Source organism: Schistocerca americana, chromosome X (assembly GCF_021461395.2).
Source record: "Schistocerca americana isolate TAMUIC-IGC-003095 chromosome X, iqSchAmer2.1, whole genome shotgun sequence".
In the NCBI taxonomy this organism is placed as follows: domain Eukaryota; kingdom Metazoa; phylum Arthropoda; class Insecta; order Orthoptera; family Acrididae; genus Schistocerca; species Schistocerca americana.
The window spans coordinates 229653603-229673466 of record NC_060130.1 but is presented as its reverse complement, the minus strand read 5'-3'; the positions used below and the strand labels follow the sequence as shown (position 1 = coordinate 229673466).

General features: G+C 44.2%; 1 protein-coding gene across 2 annotated transcripts in view; it reads left to right on the top strand.

The window, feature by feature from the left end:
• Positions 1-19864, top strand: part of LOC124555744 (b(0,+)-type amino acid transporter 1) — a 593057-nt gene that overhangs the window by 262151 nt on the left and 311042 nt on the right. Inside the window, exon 1 of one of the 2 annotated variants that reach the window (XM_047129767.1) lies at positions 9488-9558. The exons of the other annotated variant lie outside the window; for it this stretch is intronic. Coding sequence (XP_046985723.1) covers positions 9504-9558 — 55 coding nt within the window. The 5' untranslated portion in view covers positions 9488-9503. Of the gene's footprint in view, positions 1-9487; positions 9559-19864 lie in introns of those variants that run through there. 2 annotated transcript variants of the gene reach the window in all.

The following is a 19864-nucleotide window of genomic DNA, read 5'->3' as shown; positions in this document are numbered from 1 at the left end:
TTTGATGATCAACGAAGGTCACAAAGGTGGCATGAACGTCCATTTACAGAAGGTGTTCGAAGTAATGACCATTGGTATCAGTGCAGTGCTGCAATCTTCTTATCATGCATTGAGTGATATTCCTTATCACTTTCGCACTTATCGAAGCAATGCTCAGACTATTCTGTCTCGTATTTCGTGCAAATAGTAAATATTCGCCGAATACGGCGTATCCATCTAATGAGCCATTGACATATAAACACCATTCGATGGTTTCGCAATACAACACTAATAGGAACGGTTATACTAGTGTCGTCGAATCAAGCGAATGTGAATAATGTATTCCTTTGTAGAACAAGTCGATATGCTTCTCATTTACGGAGAATGCCAACGAAATTCAGTGAGAGCTGGAGACTTATACGCTGAAAGATATCCTCAACGTACTCATCCTACACGTCGTACATTTAAATATGTGGATAATAAACTGAGAACAACTGGATCTTTAACGCATTGGAAACATATCCGGCAAAGGAAAGTTACTAACGAGGAAACGGAAATTGGTACTGTTGCCACTGTGCTACGAGATCCTTGTGTCAGTTCGCGTAAAACCGCAAGGGAATCTGGCATGAGCCAGAGTAGAGTTGTTTGTGTTCTGCATCGTCATAAATATCATCCTTACCATATCAGTCTCCACCAGGAATTAACTGGTACGGATTGTATGTGTTGCATTGAATTCTGTCGATGGGCTCAACTTCAGATTCAGAGAGATGAAACATTTATTAATTTTATTTTATTTACTGACGAGGCTACATTCACGAACCATGGAAATGTTAATTTGCATAACATGCATTATTGGGCAACTGAAAATCCACGTTGGCTGCGGCAAGTTGCACACCTAAAACCGTGGTTGGTGAATATATGGTGTGGGATTCTGGAGGACGGAATTATAGGCCGCTACTTCATCGAAGGATATCTTAGTGGTAGGAAGTACACCACATTCCTGCCAGAAACATTCGGTCTGTTATTGGAATACGTACCTTTAAGAACAAGGAACAGGATGTGGTATCAACACGATAGGTGTCCGGCACATTTTTCGCTGATGGCTAGAAATGAGTTGCAGTGACAATTCCCAAATCGTTGGATTGGACGCGGAGGAGATGTGTCGTAGCCGGCTCGTTAGCCAGACTTGACACCTCTGGATTTTTTCTTATGGGGATTCGTAAAAGAAAGTGTTTATAAAGACATTCCAACTACACCTGAAGACATATTAGAGAGAATTGTCAGAGCATGTGCTTCGATAAGTGCCGGTCTGATAAGGAATACCACTCAATCCATGATAAGAAGATAGCAGCACTGCATTGATACCAATGGTCATCACTTCGAACACCTTCTGTAAATGGACGTTCATGACACCTTTGTGACCTTCGTTGACCTTCAAAGAAATTACTGTTACACATCATTGGATTCGTCTCGATAGCCGCTATCAGAAAATAAGTACCAAACTATTGCATCGCATTTAAATTTTTTTTAAAAAAAAAAGCGAAGTTGACCATCATATCTCTGAAGCGACCCCACCTAGCAACAAAAAACCAACGTGGTATTATGGCTCCCGTTGTGCCATGCAACTTTTGTTCCAAAAACGTTTTAAGCTCCTATCATACTTTCGGAGTTATTCTTGGTGGCAATAGCTAGTGACTCACCCTGTATAAAATTAGATACTTTTATTATTTTACAGTTGGTGATTTACACATGCTGTGGTGATGTTTATCGTATCAACAAGGAAAGCAGTAATTCTCTTGGTCTCTTGCACACGTTATGAACGCCGCTTTTCTTATAATCACATAGTGCTTTCAAAGTTTCAGTAGAAAAACAAACATGGTTTACATTCACAAAAGGTTCTCCCTAATCACACATTGTGACAGAAAACCACACTTAACTCATGACTTCCCCAAATATTGGCAATGGAATGTATTTTGACGGAATCTTATCGGGATGCGAATTCTTTTCGTCCCTCAATGAGATAATGGCAGTTTCCCAGCTTTATGAACAAATTCATTACGTGGTGATAACAACAGACATCGCAGGGTTGCACTAGCAAGTGGATTTGTACGTGGGGAATTACTTTAATACAGCTTGATTGCAATGCTTCTTCGTCTTCAAATGTCCCGTCGTATAATTGTGGATTTGTTTGCTCTTCCCACTGGTCAACTAACAGAAGAAATTGGTTCTGCTGCAGTTAAGGTCTAATCATACCACTCAAAAAAATTTATATAAAGTTCTTGTAAATTTCCAGGTTGTGATGAAGTAATGACGACAATCCTATATTTTCCCTTGCAGTCATATATCGAATTTTCTTTTGCCTTTCCTTTTTATGAGTTTTATGAAAATATTAATAAATACAGTATAATGAACATTATATCGGTGTATTTGCAGTGTGAGTAAAAACCGAAAATTAAAAAAAATAAAAATTTTCCACACAACGACTAAAACCCACGACCCTCGGCTTACCACCCTGTACTCTTAACGCTGCGCCAGCCACTGCCTGGAAGTTACTCTAACACAAAATAATCATGCCCCGACCAACATGTGCCAAAAATGCTATTTTTTCCAAACGTTTGGCCACCTGAAGCTCCCATCTCTGTCACTTTCATTTCTGACCAAGCCCTGCATATACCGTAAATTTGTTCTACATCTACATCTACATTTATACTCCGCAAGCCACCCAACGGTGTGTGGCGGAGGGCACTTTGCGTCCACTGTCATTACCTCCTTTTCCTGTTCCAGTCGCGTATGGTTCGCGGGAAGAACGACTGTCTGAAAGCCTCCGTGCGCGCTCTAATCTCTCTAATTTTACATTCGTGATCTCCTCGGGAGGTATAAGTAGGGGGAAGCAATATATTCGACACCTCATCCAGAAACGCACCCTCTCGAAACCTGGCGAGCCATCTACACCGCGATGCAGAGCGCCTCTCTTGCAGAGTCTGCCACTTGAGTTTATTAAACATCTCCGTAACGCTATCACGGTTACCAAATAACCCTGTGACGAAACGCGCCGCTCTTCTTTGGATGTTCTAGGGAGGGTCAACAAATATGTTGATTCCCGCTACGTATATCTGCCGAAAAGGTCATGAAGGTAAAATTAGGGAGATTCTAACTCACAAAGGAGGCTCTAGAACCACCGTTATTCTCGCGGAACAGTCGTTGCTGGAACAGGAAAGGGGAGAAGTGACTGTGTTATACGAAGTACCCTACGCGTGTAATGTACTAAAATTGTGACTACATGACGTAAGAAACTTCAGAAGCAGATCACGTATTGACTGGCCCGCAAATTTCTCGGACTGTAATCTCAATGAAGATCTCTGTGACCGCTTAGAATAACGTGCCAGACCTGTCCGACTTGGGTGGCTTGCTGTGGCAAGAATGGTTGTAATGATGTCTTCTACACACACAAACTTGTGCAGTCAATCTTCAGAGGCGTTATCAAACGCCGTGGAGTTGTTTGACTTTGTTGGTCAGATGGCGACTATTTTTTTTCTCTGGTACTCGTAGTGTAGCTGTCGTGTGTACGTTGTAATTTGTAAGAGGTTAAGCTTCTGTGACAAACCTGAGGTGTAACCCAGAGTCTTGGCTTTAACTGTCAGCGATCTTTCTGACAGAGCTATACAGGCATTCTACCCGGCTCGGTTCAAGACACTGGAGGATAATGATACTGGCATACTGAAATTTTATTCTACTGATAAGGCACGCCTGGATGACAATAAGACGATTGCAAGGATCTTATTTCCGTTTTCAGAGTCGCATACAGTTTTAACCCGCCAGAAAGTTTAAAATAAATTTCTTTATTTCACGTCTATGATCACAAATATTGTGAAATAAGGAAATTTATTCCACATTTTCGGATCACTTTTCCATTCTCGACGATGTCGGAGCGTGCGTGCGAAAGTTTAAAAATATTACTGCAGCTCGAGATTGCGTCATAGAATATCCATTTCTTGTTAATAGTGAAATGTTATTAATTTGATGCTTAAATTATTTGTATTGTCTACCACGAATAACTCTCAAGTTATGTAACAGAGGGAAAGCTGTCATCAAAACAAAGGTTGGATTGGACACCACAGTTATTTATGATGCATGGTCATAACGTCTCAAACTATACCGCTGCCTTCCCCTGACCTTTGAGCTGACTTAAACAGCCAACTACAGGGACATCTGTTGTTTAAGGTCGTCTCCGAACCAAGTTGCAACTTGGCACTTATCACATTACTAAAGCACTGATAAAGGTGAATCCTAAGGCTGGCTAGGGATCGAACAAGAGACCTCGAGGTTCGTAGCCTGGCACTTACTCTCTGAGCATTGTTCTTTACGGCATCAGCGAAATTACGAAAATTTAAGATTTTCACGCAAATTGTGTATTTCCATTTCCAAAGCCAGGTTTCTGTTTAGAACAGAAAATGGAAATTTTGGTTTGTAATTAGGTAATTCTGCTTAGCAAGCACCATTGAGGAATTGTTATTGACAGCAGGAACACCCCGCAGCCGTGATTATCGAACTGTTGGTTCTCTCTGCAGTTCAGGAGGGAAGAGGTCATCGCCTTCGCTACCCCTTTGCGGCAACCTTGCAGCCCTCTACGAACTAGGCCACCGGAAGTTCCCGTCTTTTACACAGGTCGGGGCAAATAGCCAGACCACAGACTGTGTAACGTCGAGGTCTATCGAAATCTTGTCACTATAGTCGTGAAAGGCTTAAAAAGAAAGGGAGAATCCAGTCAAAGCAAGACTTTACTCACTCTGTGAGTTCTCTCGTCTGCGCGAATTAGTGTGGGTTATAGTAAAGTAATAAGTTTATACTAACAGCGCGCATCAAGTAATGAAATCATAGTGTAATACAGAAACTCGTTGCATATTATCTAGTTCATTTAACTGTCATGAATACCATGTCAACTGATACACAGATCAGTTCATGAGGGTACGAATATTGATCATCGTACGCTTGCAGTGGACTTTTCTGCATCTGCACTTAACATACGAGTAGGTATCGCCATCTTCCGATACATTTTTTGCATAAAAAACAGAGCTGGTCCAAATCCTAGGTAGATAAAAACTTTGCCTCAACCTCGCGGAAGAAATACTAGCTCGTTGCTGTACTATCGCCCACTATAAATTTATAACGGTAGCCTGAAACATTTATAACGTACTAGGAGTGTCTACGTTTAAGTTGATCGCAATGTATTCACTGTAAGTCACTGACAGTGCATAGTGATAGGTGCTTCAGTATTTCATTCGTGTACGTAGGGAGTGGTAAAAATGTCTATACGCCTCCGAACTCGCTTTAATCTTTTTCATCTCGTCCGTACGGTTCTCGTGTGAATCTTGTTCTGTTTTGTATGTAGTCTCCATTGTAGATGCACTACATATTTCTATAATTCTTCAAGTAAATTGACTTGTAGAGCGCAACACGTTATTCTACATTCAAAAATTCCTATATACACAGACGTGATAGCTGTCATACCTCAAGACTGTTCACCCTATAGCGGATACTGCTGGTTGCAGACTCAGAATTTTCGTAGCAGATATGTTCCTCTATGGAAAGGTGTACTCTGATAAAGAATATAGTTATATCTTGTTGCTCCGTGTCAATGTATTAGTTTGGTGCGAGACTGCCAAATACCTCCAGTGTACACAAATATAAAGTTTTGCAGAGACTGGCAACTACCTACTACGTGAAAATGTGCTACACAACTAGAAATCAGTCATGTTTCACAAATTCGCTTAAATAGCAATTAACTGGTATAGGAAATGGACTGATGACATAAGCACAGTCATAAGCATTGGTAACAGCGGGTTTTTATTTCCTAGTAGGATACTTGTAAAACGCACTTTACCCATAAAAGAGAGTCCTGAAAGTGCCGAAGCCGATTTTATTCCTGGAGTATAAGAGACGTCAGCGCAGTAACAGCAGTACCAGCTTGAACTAAGAAGTGTAAACAACAGACGTGCATTCGACAAGTAACTGTGTGCAGATAGTGTTAAGTAGTGACGTGCAGCCGTAGTGCGTCAACGTTGTTTTCACAAATCGCAATGGAGCAGCATCTCTAAATCAAGTGTTCAAGAAATTATCTACAATGTTTTGGAGAAAAGAGAGTGTAAATTTTGTCACGTACACCCTGACTCCCGAGCAATAACAACGTCATGTGCATACCTGCCGCGACTTGACTGAAATGCAAAATGGGGACAATTCTTTTCTGAAAAAAAAAATCGCGAGTGACGAGACTCGTGGTTATCAATATGAATCTAACGGAAAACAACGTCGTGCAGAAATTCACGCGAAGGGCCAACGCTTTCACAGCATAACCGACGTTCGAGCCAGTGTGACGCGAGAGACGAACAACATTCCAAAGAAGGACTTTTATGACAGTTTCGCATGATGGTATGAACGTTTCGTGCGTTATACTAAAGTGGGGGAGACTATGTAGAACACCTGTACATTACAATCGAGTTTTAACTTTTTTCTGTTTTGTATTAATCAAGTTTCGATACTTTTTTGGGTTGACAGGGTATACAGTCCATACTGGAATACTATTTAAGTTATGAGGTTTATACCAGAAATAACTGTTTGTGATACCGATCGTATACAAAAAAGGAAGGCACGAATGGTCACAGGATTGTTTAACTGACGAGAGACTGTAAAAGAAATGCTGAAAACTTTTCACTGGAAAACTCTCTGAGAAAGATGTACAATGTTGTTGTTTTCGTATTTGTGATCTTGGTAGGTTGTTTATACCATTCTTGTTAGAATACTGCTGTCAGTGTGCCAAGAGGTTGCACGGGTGGGTGGTAGGGGGCGGGGGATGCAGTGCACAACAACACCATTTTGAGACAAGCCCAGAGGCTCTTTGGAATTCATGCTGGATGCATTGGCTTCTGCAAATGCTAAATCGTATGGTTTCATGTTTCGTATTCACCACGTTCCCCAGACCTAACTCCTCTGGACTTTTACCTGTGGGAACACCAAAGAACGTCGTTTATCGACAAAAGCCACGAACACTGGATGAACTTCGAGAATCCATCATACATTCATGTGCAAATATTCAACTGAACACGTTGCAGTCAGTAGTTCATGCTGCAGTTGGGCGACATCGTTTGTGTGTGGTTGTTAATGTTGACCATTTCGAACACCTACAGTGATATCTTTAAGTTGGACTTTAAGCTACACTTTCACCAAAGATGAGACAACTCCGTTAAATAGTTTGCCACTTATGGACTTTTAAACAGTGTATACATTTTTTTGGACTCCTCTGTATATTAAATAAGTACGGCAGATTTAGAAACTAGATCCATACTCGAGGTAGATTCTAACCCACTACTCCCCGTGTACGAACCAAGATCGCTACCCCCAGACAACGGAGGCTCACAGTAGGTTTCAATTGCAGTTCTTTTGACACATGACAACATTATCGGCCAGTGTCCTATGTGCCGGATAAGACGCGAAAGCGCATTCCAGTTTCATTAATCGTGAGAGAAACTGTTGTGGTGCAGGCCTCCACAGTAGAACGACTGTTGTGCATGCACAATTGCACTTGTGAATGCAATAGGCTGATGAGGTGGAACAGGTGTGCTCCTGTGCGCTCGATAAAAGTTTTGTGTACACATACTGGCCGAGGGGGCAGTGACATCAGCCAAGTACGACGCGCGGAACAAAATACGTTACTGAAACTTTTTCTGCAACATTATCGGCCCTTGTTCTCTGGCGCGCACGACGTCAGCATCTATTGCTGTCTCATTGTTTGATAACCCACAGACACTCGCGTACTGACTGCGCGCCGCGCGCGGTATCCGCGCATGCGCACACGCTAGCGTTCTGGCGCAGGCGTCAGCTGCGCAACACCCTCGCTGGCACCGTTGACTGATACTTCTCTGTTGATTTGCTGGCAGCCGTGCGAAATGGAAGAGGGGTTAATATACGCGAGGTCTCGCCTTCTCTGCTGGTCTGTCTGCGATATATCGGAATCGCCCTGCGTTGTAAGCCAAATAGCTCACCTTCTGTCTGGCAACCCGCGTCGGTGCACAACTGCGCATGCGCAACAGCCGCGCACTCGTTGATAGGTGCCAACTAGCGTATTTCGTTTTGAATGTTACTCACAAGGGAACCTCCCCATCGCACCCCCCCCCCCCCCCCTCAGATTTGGTTGTAAGTTGGCACAGTGGATAGGCCTTGAATAACTGAACACAGATCAATCGAGAAAACAGGAAGACGTTGTGTGGAACTATGAAAAAAATAAGCAAAATATACAAACTGAGTATTCCATGCGCAAGATAGGCAACATCAAGGACAGTGTGAGCTCAGGTGCGCCGTGGTCCCGTGGTTAGCGTGAGCATCTGCGGTATGAGGGGTCCTTGGTTCAAGTCTTCCCTCGAGTGAAACTTTTTATTTTCAGACAATTATTATCTGTCCGTCCGTCCGATGCGAGGTAAGTGCGCCGTAGTATGTATCCACAAGAAAACCTAAATCGGGCAAGGTAGAAGAATCTTTTTACCCATTCGCCAAGTGTACAAATTACGTGGGTCGACAGCATATTCCTGTCATGTGACGGACATGCCGTCACTAGTGTCGTATAGAATATATCAGACGTGTTTTCCTGTGGAGGAATCGGTTGACCTATGACCTTGCGATCAGATGTTTTCGGTTCCCATTGGAGAGGCACGTCCTTTCGTCTACTAATCGCACGGTTTTGCGATGCGGTCGCAAAACACAGACACTAACCTTATTACAGTGAACAGAGACGTTAATGAACGAACGGACAGATCGTAACTTTGCGAAAATAAAGTAAAATTTTCACTTGAGGGAAGACTTGAACCAAGGACCTCTCGTTCCACAGATGCTCACGCCAACCACGGGACCACGGCGCTCCTGAACTGAGATTGCCCTTGATGCTGCCTATCTTTCGCATGGACTACTCAGTTTGTGCATTTTGCTTATTTTTTTCATAGTTCCACACAACTTCTTCCTCTTTTCTCGATTGCTCTGTGTTCAGTTTTTCAAGGCCTATCCACTCTGCGAACTTGGAACTAAATCTGAGGGGGGTGCGATGGGGAGGTTCCCTTGTCAGAATGCAGACGTTGCGTGCGACGAGATCTCCAGTTTAAACGTAGTGATTGTTGTCTCCCCCCCCCCCCCTTGCCAGAGCGGCACGCGTTCCGGCTGCTGTACCTCAGAAGTCTAGCGTTCGGTGAGGACGAGCGGCGGCAAGGCCGACTCGTCTGGACTCGGTCTGCAGACGACGCGAGCCGATGGGGCGAATCCGGCGGGTGGTGCTTCAGTGCATTTTGGAGATAACCGGCGTCGGAAGATGGCGGACGGCGCGTGAGGCTGCACCGAAAGCGTCCGCGGCGCCTTTTAAAGAGGACGTTCTGCGCCGCCGCATACGTGACACGTTAAAGCGGCATGGTGGGGCGCGGAGCTATTCGCGTGCGGCGCTCCCGCGGCCGCAGCAGCCAGTATGAGCCAGGGAGCCGCGAGCGCGGGACATGAGAGGCAAGCTGTGGAACCTGCTGTGTAGCTCCCGGCACGCGGTTTACACAGGTACCTCTCTTCCTTTGCATCGTAGCCGCAACAACAGATCTGCCTCGTCTCGCGCGCCTAACAAATTTTTTTCTTCTTCGATTCATCTGTGAATGGAACACCGTAGGGTGCAAAAGAAACTGATGCCGAGAACCCTCCCCTGTAACTTAAGCCGTGCCTTTCGTCGAACGGATTTAAAGTTTTGAGCACATATTGTCCATGTGCTTCGTCCACAGTGATAGCAGTGGACTAAAATCTGCTTTAATGTGTCTGTACTTTGTCAACGATTCTGCGTGCACGGCAGACGGAACTTTTCTTAACACAGAAAATGTAGCAAAGTATTGCTTCAGAATTTGGAATCTTGCTTGGGTGTAAACTCCGTGTTTCGAGCTTTCATTCGTTGTGATGTACAGTAAAGTTAATTTATAATCTGCCTGTGAGGCAGAATATCAATCCATTTTTCCGCCGAGTACTCAGATTTAAAACCACGAAACATTACTCGCTTCAGCCTAACTAAAAGCTCAAAACTCACCACCCACATCTAAACAAACGAAAAGACTATTGTAACTCATTGCTGAATCGATACGAATTCTGTCTTTTCGCCACATTAATGGACTGAAACCTGTCAATATCTAATCGAATGTCAACTTCAACTAAATTATTTTACAGAAACGATCATAAATGAGGCATAGGATAAGCGAAAGTTATGTTGCGGCTGTTGCTAAAAGCAGTTGTGTTTCTAACATGTTCACGAATAGTGTGCAGAGGACTGTAGAATAACCTTAGTTCCCCACGTTTATATATTTTTCATACGAATTTTTGAGATCTAATTAATGTAATTCTTAAAGGCTATGATAACGTAGATTGCTAGACATTTGAACCTCTATGGCTGTTTATCGTATCTTCTGGTATTCTTCACATATTTTTAGGAATTCCAGCTGATCCGAATTGGTAATTATTCCACACCAATTAATTAGTGTAGACTGCAAAACGATTTGCACCTACCATTAATTTGGAACCCACATCATACTACCAAATTTAAGTTAGCATTTCATTTCACCACACACGTTATCGAATAATACTAAATCCTCAGGTGAACCTGAGAATTAGAATTTCCTTACTCTGACTCCAACTGCGACTAGATAAATCGACAATAATTTCAGAACCTTCAACAAATTACTGCAAAAGTTTGTCAGATTGTCATTGACAAAGTTGATAAGCGCTAACAAACATCATTTTTGCTATACTCTCGAGTAAATGTGCTTCCCGTCGTCGTCGTCGTCGTCGTCAGTGTCATTGATTTTATTGTTGTCTGTATAATGGCCCTCAACATGTATAATGGTCCTCAACCTGGCGGACATCAACTCCGAATTCAGTTTTGCATTGTGTGAGGTCTGTGATCTCCAGTCTAGCTATGTCTATGTATAAGTTCTAAACGCACAAAGAGGATTCTAACGTCAGGATTGACAGACAGTAGTCCCTGAGCTACGCTGAAACATTTTTGGGGCGACATAATGTCAACGAGGATCACCTCTAAACAGAGACAAACAGTGAACTCCTGAACTCGAGATCATCACAGCAACCGCCGGGTTACGTCTGCCGGCGGGTAAGGAGACAAATGGCTCTGAGCACTATGCGACTTAACTTCTGAGGTCATCAGTCGCCTAGAACTTAGAACTAATTAAACCTAACTAACCTAAGGACATCACACACATCCATGCCCGAGGCAGGATTCGAACCTGCAACCGTAGCGGTCGCCCGGCTCCAGACTGTAGCGCCTAGAACCGCAAGGCCACTTCGGCCGGCGTAAGGAGACAGATAAGACACAAAACGAGTAGATCTTGCACACATTCTGTCAAGTACAATTAACTGTTAGTATCTGTACAAGTCTCTCGTTGGTAGACCTCACTCTTCTCTAGCTGCGAAAGAATGGCACAGTCTGTGTGGGAATTCACAATTTTTTCTGAGAGCGCTTGGTGGCAATAAGCATTTCATATGAGTCGTTTTTAAACATTGGAGACAAATTAAAAGAAATTCTTGCTTTTCTGCAGCCTAGTGAGTCTCAAAATATGTACCCAACGTCAAACTGGTGTTGAAGTAATAGACCACAAAACTGCAAGTTCGAAACGAAATTTCGTAAGATGGGAAACACTGTCATGATACAGCTTATTCAAAGGGACATTGAATGTGTTATACCAGTTCTAAAACATGTCTCATTCGGCATAGTTCCTTATAAATAACCTGATTGAAGCACATTTACTGTTGTGTCACATATAAAGAAAAAGCCTGGGTAAAAGTAAAGACAGATTGTAATAATTCTTCAGTCTCAGCATCCAGCAATTTAAAGTTACGCGTTTTGTGATTTCTGCATCCACATAGATACTCGGGCAACGGCCTTGCCGCAGTGGATACACCGGTTCCCGTGAGATCACAAAAGTTAAGCGCTGTTGGGCGTGGTCGGCACTTGGATAGGTGACCATCCAGGCCGCCATGCGCTGTTTCCATTTTTTCGGGGTGCACTCAGCCTCGTGATGCCAATTGAGGAGCTCCTCGACCGAATAGTAGCGGCTTCGGACGAGAATACCATCATAACGACTGGGAGAGCGGTGTGCTGACCCCACGCCCCTCTTATCCGGCATCCTCCACTGGGGACGACACGGCGGTCGGATGGTCCCGGTAGGCCACTAGTGACCTGAAGACGGAGTGCTTTTTTTTTTACATAGATATTCCGCAAGCCACAGTACGGTGCGTGACGGAGGATATCCTGTACCACAACTTGGCATTTCCTTTGCTGTTCGACTCGCAGACAGAGCGAGGGAAAAACGATTGTCTGTATGCCTCCGTATGAGTCCTAATTTCTAGTATCTTCGTGGTCCCTATGCGAAACGCATGTTGGCAGCAGTAGGATCGTTCTGCAGTCACCTTCAATGCCGGTTCTCTAAATTTTCTCAGTACTGTTCTTCGAAAAGTATGTCACCTTCCCTCGAGGGATCCCCGTTTGAGCTCCCGAAGCACCTCCATAACATTTGCCTGTTGCTCGAACCTACCGACAACAAATCTAGCAGACTGCCTCTGCATTGCATCGATGTCTTCCTTTAATCCGACCTGGTGCGGATCCAAAGCACACGAGCAGTACTCAAGAATAGGTCATACTAGTGGCCTATATGCGGCCTTCTATACAGATGAACCACACTTTCCTAAAATTCTCCCAATAAACTGAAGTCGACCTTTCGCCTTCCCTACCACAGTTCTTGTGGCGTCGATAGCTACGATGCCGCGACGTAGGTGCACGCTGTCGTAAGTTGGCACTACCAGGGAAGGCTAACTACGCCGATCACAGCGCCCTCTGGCCGACGATGTGGAGCTCAGGGAGTGCCGTCTTGATTTCTCCCTTTTCATAAAGAGCAGACGGCCTGGAAATATCGCTTCTACTACCGAGTGGGCTAGCTTGCTATTGAGATTTTGTATTAGTTACGTTCAGTTAAAGTTTGGACAGCAACGAGTATTTGTTAGCTTTGAGATTATACAGAATAGTCATCCTAACTTCGCAGGATTAGACACTGACTACGGCTTCACACCTACGTGCTCATTCTAGCCAAAGTTATGTATTCACTTGATATTTACTTGTGTTTTCGACTCTATTAAAAGTGTTAAGTTACATGCAGTACCGAAGTGCTTCACCTCTCCTGCTCCTGCTCGCTTCCTTCACTCTCGGCCTATTTTACAGAAGGATCAAACCCACGCACCGCCTATCCAGGCGGGACACAAAAGTTCTCACATGCTTGTTCCATTTCATATCGCTTTGCAGTGTTACCCCAGATGTTTAAACGAGGAGACTGCGTCAGGCCGGACACTAGTAATACTGTATCCGAACATTACTGGTTTGTTCTTCCGGCTCATCCACATTAACTTACATTTTTCCACATTTAGAGCCAACTGCCATTCATCACATTAACTAGAAATTTTGTGTAAGTCATCTTGTGTCATCATACAGTGACTCACCTACGACACCTTCAAGTACAGCACAGCATCATCGAGAAAAAAACGCAGATTGCTATCCAACCTGTCCGCCAGATCATTTGTATCAACAGAAAATAATAGAAGTCCTATCACACTTCCCTGGGTCCCTCCTGACGATAATCGTGTCTCTAACGAACACTCGCCGTCGAGGACAACATACTGGGTTATACTGCTTACGAAGTCTTCGAGCCACTCACATATCTGGGAACCTATTCCGTACGCTCCTACTGTTATTAACACTCTGCAGTGGGGTACCGTGTCAAATGCTATTCGAAAATCTAGGAATACATGATCTGCCTGTTGCCCTTCATCCATAGTTCGCAGTGTATCATGTGAGAAAAGGGCAAGCAGAGTTTCACGCGCCGGTCGCTGTGACCGAGCGGCTCTAGGCGCTTCAGTCCGGAACCGCGCTGCTGCTACGGTCGCAGGTTCGAACCCTGCCTCGGGCATGGATGTGGGTGATGTCCTTAAGTATAAGTAGTTCTAAGTCTAGGGGACTGATGCCCTCAGACGTTAAGTCCCATAGTGCTTAGAGCCATTTTAACCATTTTTTTTAGAGTTTCACGCGAGCCATGCTTTCTAAAAACGTGCTGATTCGTGGACATAAGCTTTTCGGTCTCTACGAAATTTATCACGAGTATATTCGAACTCAGAATGTGTTCTACAATTCTGCACCAAACCGATGTTAAGGAGATTGGTCTGTAATTTTACGGCTCTGTTCTTTTACCCTTCTCAAATACAGGAGACACCTGCATTTTTTCCAGTCACTTCAGGCTTTGTGATGAGCGAGAGATTCGCCATAAACGTGAGGTAAGTATGTGGCCAAGGCCGCAGAGTACCCTCTGTAAAGCCGAATTGGAATGTCATCCGGACCTGACGACTTGCTTGAACTCTTTTAAGTTTTTCAAAAAATGTTCAAATGTGTGTGAAATCTTATGGGACTTAACTGCTAAGGTCATCTGTCCCTAAGCTTACACACTACTCAACCTTAATTATCCTAAGGACAAACACACACACACATGCCCGAGGGCGGACTCTAACCTCCGCCGGGACCAGCCGCACAGTCCATGACTGCAGCGCCTGAGACTGCTCGGCTAATCCTGCGCGGCCTTCAGTTATTCCCTACGCTAGGGATGCTGATAACTATCTCATCCATGCGCGACTCCGTGTGGTGGTCAAACGACAGTATACTGTGTGCGATTTGTGCAGTATATCCGCATCGAAAGTAATAGTTTCACCAAACGTAGCTTCAGCAAAGGTCAGCTACTGTATAGCTTGACGCCCTAAGTAAATTGTAATTTGGGACAAGAGTTCCTGATTTGAAATGATAATTAAATCAAGACCCTAAGCTATCTACAGGCGTTGATATACATCAAAGGGGACAGTTGAAAATCTGTGCCCCGACCGGGAATCGAACCCGGGGTCTCCTGCTTACATAGCACACGCTCTATCCATCTCAGCCACCGAGGGCACAGAGGATAGTGCGACTGCATGGATTTATCCCTTGCACACTCCCCGTGAGACCCACATTCCCATCTTAATGTCCACACACTACATTCGTAGTGCCCCTGCCCATTACACTCATTACTCGCGGCAGACAATCTTACCGAGTCCCTTAAGAGTTCGGTCAATACCTGTGTATCCAGCACAGAAGTAGGTCAATGGCCGGTTAGCCTTAACTATATGAAGATGGTGTCTGTTCTTTCGGACATGTCCGAAGGAACAGATACTATCTTCATATAACCCCTGATTTGTTTGGGGAATAACATATGCTTAATACCTATGTCATTTTTTTTTTCGCTTCGATGTAATTATGTATCAGTTTGTGATAAAGTTAATACTTAGGCATTTTAAATGACATAATTTATTGTTAGCACTATTTCATTAATTAAACGTGAATGCTACTTAACAGATTTATTTTCTAGGTCCTTACTTCAGGTAAGTATAACAGATAACGCTTCTTGATTTGGTACGCACGTTGTACTGTTAATCAGTTTCCGAGGTTTTTAGACAGGTATTCTTTACAGAGGAAGAAACACGATCAAGTTAATGATTGAAAGATTTTCTTTGGGCCGTTTATGTTGTTGGTACTGCAGTAGATTTATTTTAATTATTCCTTAACCGAGGAGATGCACACGTCCTCTTAGGAATAAATAAAGCTTGTTGATTAGTTAGTAAGGAGTTCAAAAATTCAGGTGGCTGCAAAGTCGAGACTTCCATTGATCCAGTCTGTCGTGCTGCCAGCTTATCGTTGGCTGTAGTAACACACAGCAAGCTGACGACTGGACTCCATACAAATCACTTTGACGAAATCTTGGCGACTTTTCGAATGCCGAAAAAACTTTGTGTTAGCACTCAAGCGATTGGCCATGAATTCAGATAACTTTCATATAAAGTACTGCAAAGTTTAAGATAGATTGCTCTTCAGGTACTATTATTTTATCGCTTGCTTCACACTAAGTGTTTCGAACATACGAGTCAGTTTTCAGTTATTCAAGTAGATTGTTCAATCACTACCAAGCTGATTCGCGCATTATATTCAGGACAGAATTATTATTTGAATGTTTGACAGGCATTCCGTTCTTTCATATGTTCATGTGAAATAGTAGCACTCTTCAAAATGTGCGTGAAATCTTATGGGACTTAACTGCTAAGGTCATCAGTCCCTAAGCTTACACACTACTTAACCTAAATTATCCTAAGGACGAACACACACACCCATGCCCGTGGGAGGACTCGAACCTCCACCGGGATCAGCCGCACAGTCCATGACTGCAGCGCCTCAGACCATTCGGCTAATCCTGCGCGGTAGTAGCACTCTTGACTCGGACTAGTAGAAATGCTGCTATGTTGCGGAAACAGAAGAAGTACGACAAACACATAGAGGAATCGTTTCGATCATTTATACCTGCACGAATATGATGGGCCTGTTGACATAATGTGTGAACGCGCCGATGGCGGAAGATTGGCTCAAAAACAGAAAGACGTTAAGTGAACTGAAAATACCATAGCGTAATTGCGGGCGATGGTGAAGTGGATGACATTAAATGAATTGACAATAGCTAATCTCCGCGAATAAAAGTAATTGTAACGTCATCAAGTACTGACTAGTGACGAGTGTAACTGGCCGGCCGCGGTGACGAGTGGTTTTAGGTGCTTCAGTTCAGAACCACGCGGCTGCTAGGTCGCAGGTTCGAATCCTGCCTCGGGTATGGATATGAGTGATGTCCTTCGGTTAGTTAGGTTTAAGTAGTTCTAAGTCTAGGGGACTGATGACCTCAGATGTTAAGTTCAAAATGGATCTGAGCACTATGGGACTCAACTGCTGTGGTCATTAGTCCCCTAGAACTTAGAACTAGTTAAACCTAACTAACCTAAGGACATCACAAACATCCATGCCCGAGGCAGGATTCGAACCTGCGACCGTGGCGGTCTTGCGGTTCCAGACTGCAGCGCCTTTAACCGCACGGCCACTTCGGCCGGCATCCTCAGATGTTAAGTCCCATAGAGCTTAGAGCCATTTAACTTTAACGCGTGTAATTCGTGTCACTTGGAAATAATTAAAATAAAAAAAGTAGCAACATTCCACCATTGGATGAGATGGGCAATAGAGGAGATCTCAGTGCTCACAATGTTATGACCTAGTGGATATGATTTGCCATTTTCGGCCTTCGACCATTTCCTATCGGTAGTAGAACCAGTGTTCCAATTCCACCGCTGAACGAAGTAGAAACGTACACACGTATTACATTTATCAATGGGCGAGTTTCGGTAACACCCTCAGATAAGCCTGACATATCGTCAGCCAGTTGTGGAGAGCCGTCTGATAGACTGAAGCAGGTGAAACGAAGGTCCGGCTGGTTGCGCTCGTGCTGCTGGGACTCGCGCAACTGGCGCGCGTGGCGAAGCGGGCAGCGAAGGGCGCCTGCAGTGCAAGCCGCCTCAGGTTAGGAAAGTCTTTCCAACAACGTGACCGCGGCGCCTTCTCGCCTTGGGCTTTGTTCCAGACCGCTTTTATTTTGGGCCGCGCCAGCTTCACAGATCGCGCTATAGCCCTCCACGTTTGCCGCGCGAAGTGTGAAGTCGTCGCCAACACCGATTCATAAACGGATAATAGCTTTGCGACAAATGTGGTTGTCTTACGATATGCTATACAATTTACCCTGCGGGATTTGTCTTTCAGAATTGGATCGTTACTTTTTCAGTAGTGCACGCATCCATCAAGTGTCCGTACCGACTGTTTACTATTTTTATAAGAAAAATGGTATGTTACAAGATCTCTTACAGATAACTGGAACAGGTTAAAAATTTGGATATAGGTATATTATGCGGCATATGAAGGTAAGATCTTGTGATCTTATATCAAAATTCGCAATTTTTTAATTTAAGGGGGTGACCAGGAAAGTCGATTCGGATGGAAAAGCCGCGCGGCGTAGCCCCGTAGTCTAGGGCGCCTTATCACGGTTCGAGCGGCTGCCCCCGTCGGAATCTCGAGTCCTCCGTCGGGCATGGGTGTGTGTGTGTTGTCTTTAACGTAAATTATTTTAAGTTACATTGAGCAGTGTGTAAGTCTATGGATCGGTGGCCTCAGCAGTTTGGTCCCATAGAACCTTACCACAAATTTCCAAAAAAAATTTTCGAATGGAAAAAAAGAAAATTAAATAGTCTCCATTGTCCGCACATTCACAGTGGTGTACGATTAGTTTTTCTATAAATGCGTCTTAGAAATTTGTCGCGTACGTCCAACCGACAGACGACAGTTTCTTTCACTTCGTCATCGTGTTCTGCTAGAGCCCCATCCGGCCATACAAATTCACGTTTGTCACGATTACTCTAAATCTGCTGAGGTAGTCGTCTGGATGGCCAATCGAAAAGGACCCAGCCGATTTACTATCGCCGGCCGGAGTGGCCGTGGGGTTCTAGGCGCTACAGTCTGGAGCCGAGCGACCGCTACGGTCGCAGGTTCGAATCCTGCCTCGGTAATGGATGTGTGTGATCTCCTTAGGTTAGTTAGGTTTAATTAGTTCTAAGTTCTAGGCGACTGATGACCTCAGAAGTTAAGTCGCATAGCGCTCAGAGCCATTTGATTTCCTATCCCAGCCTTGTCCTAACTGAGCTTCCATTCCATCCCTAACAACTTCCTCGTCAACAGGCAGCTTTTTGTCATCTTTACGGAAACACAATAGCCGTCATCGTGAAATGTCTGTTTTTTTTTCTGTCGTAGCATCAACCTTTCCCATGAATTTTTCAGCCACTTTTGTTAGTTGCCCTCTTAACTCCTCATGGTGAAGCCGCTGTGCACTGTATGGCGTAGTATACTTCGTAACAACATTAGCGGCTTTCTGTCTTACATCATTCGTGTGCTGAGCGAGGGAAAATTGAGTCTATACGCTCTAATCTCTCTTAGCTTATTCTCATTAACTCTACACAAGACACACGAATGTGGTGGCTGAATGCTCGTGCAGTTTTCCTGGAATACCTGCTCTCTAGATTTATCCAACAAGGTTTCGTGAGAGCTACGTCATCTTTTCTCCAGACATTCTCATTTTAAGTTCCCCGACCATTTCTCTTACTCTCGTTTGGGCTGCACCAATCTGTTACGATCCCAACAGCGCGTCTCTGATTTCGTCCGATGTTAGCTGTCATGCCTACTTGACAATGATTCCAAAGGCTGGAACAACATTCCGGCGCTGTCGTTCTGACCTATTTTATGCGATTTCCTTTGCAGATAAGTTACGCCTACCCAGAAAGCATACAACAAATCTGAGTCTTTCATTTGCGTCCCCTAATGCTTATTTTCACCCATAAATCATGGACCTTGCTGTAGTGGGGTGGCTGGCGTGTCTCAGCAGTACAGATAACCGTACCGTAGATGTAACCACATCGGAGGGGTATCTGTGGAGAGGCCAGACTGACACGTGGTTCCTGAAGATGGGCAGCAGACTTTTCAGAAGTTGCAGCGCGACAGTCTGAATAATTGACTGATCGAGCCTTGTGACTGTGGCCTTGTTGTGCTGGTAGTGCGAATGGCTGGAAACGAGAGAAGAATGCAGCCATTATTTTACCAATGGCTTGTAGCCCTTCTGTATGATGAAATAATGATTGCATCCACTCTGGTATTCCGGAGGTGAAATAGTCCCCCATTTGGATCTCCAGACGGGGACTACTCAGGACGATGTAGCGGCAATACATGAGTAGGTTCAGTAATGAATAACAAAGTAGGAATGAGAGTAAGCTTCTACGAACAGCACAGTGAACGCGTTAATGTAGCCAACATACTGTAGATAAGCCAACAGCCACAACAGTA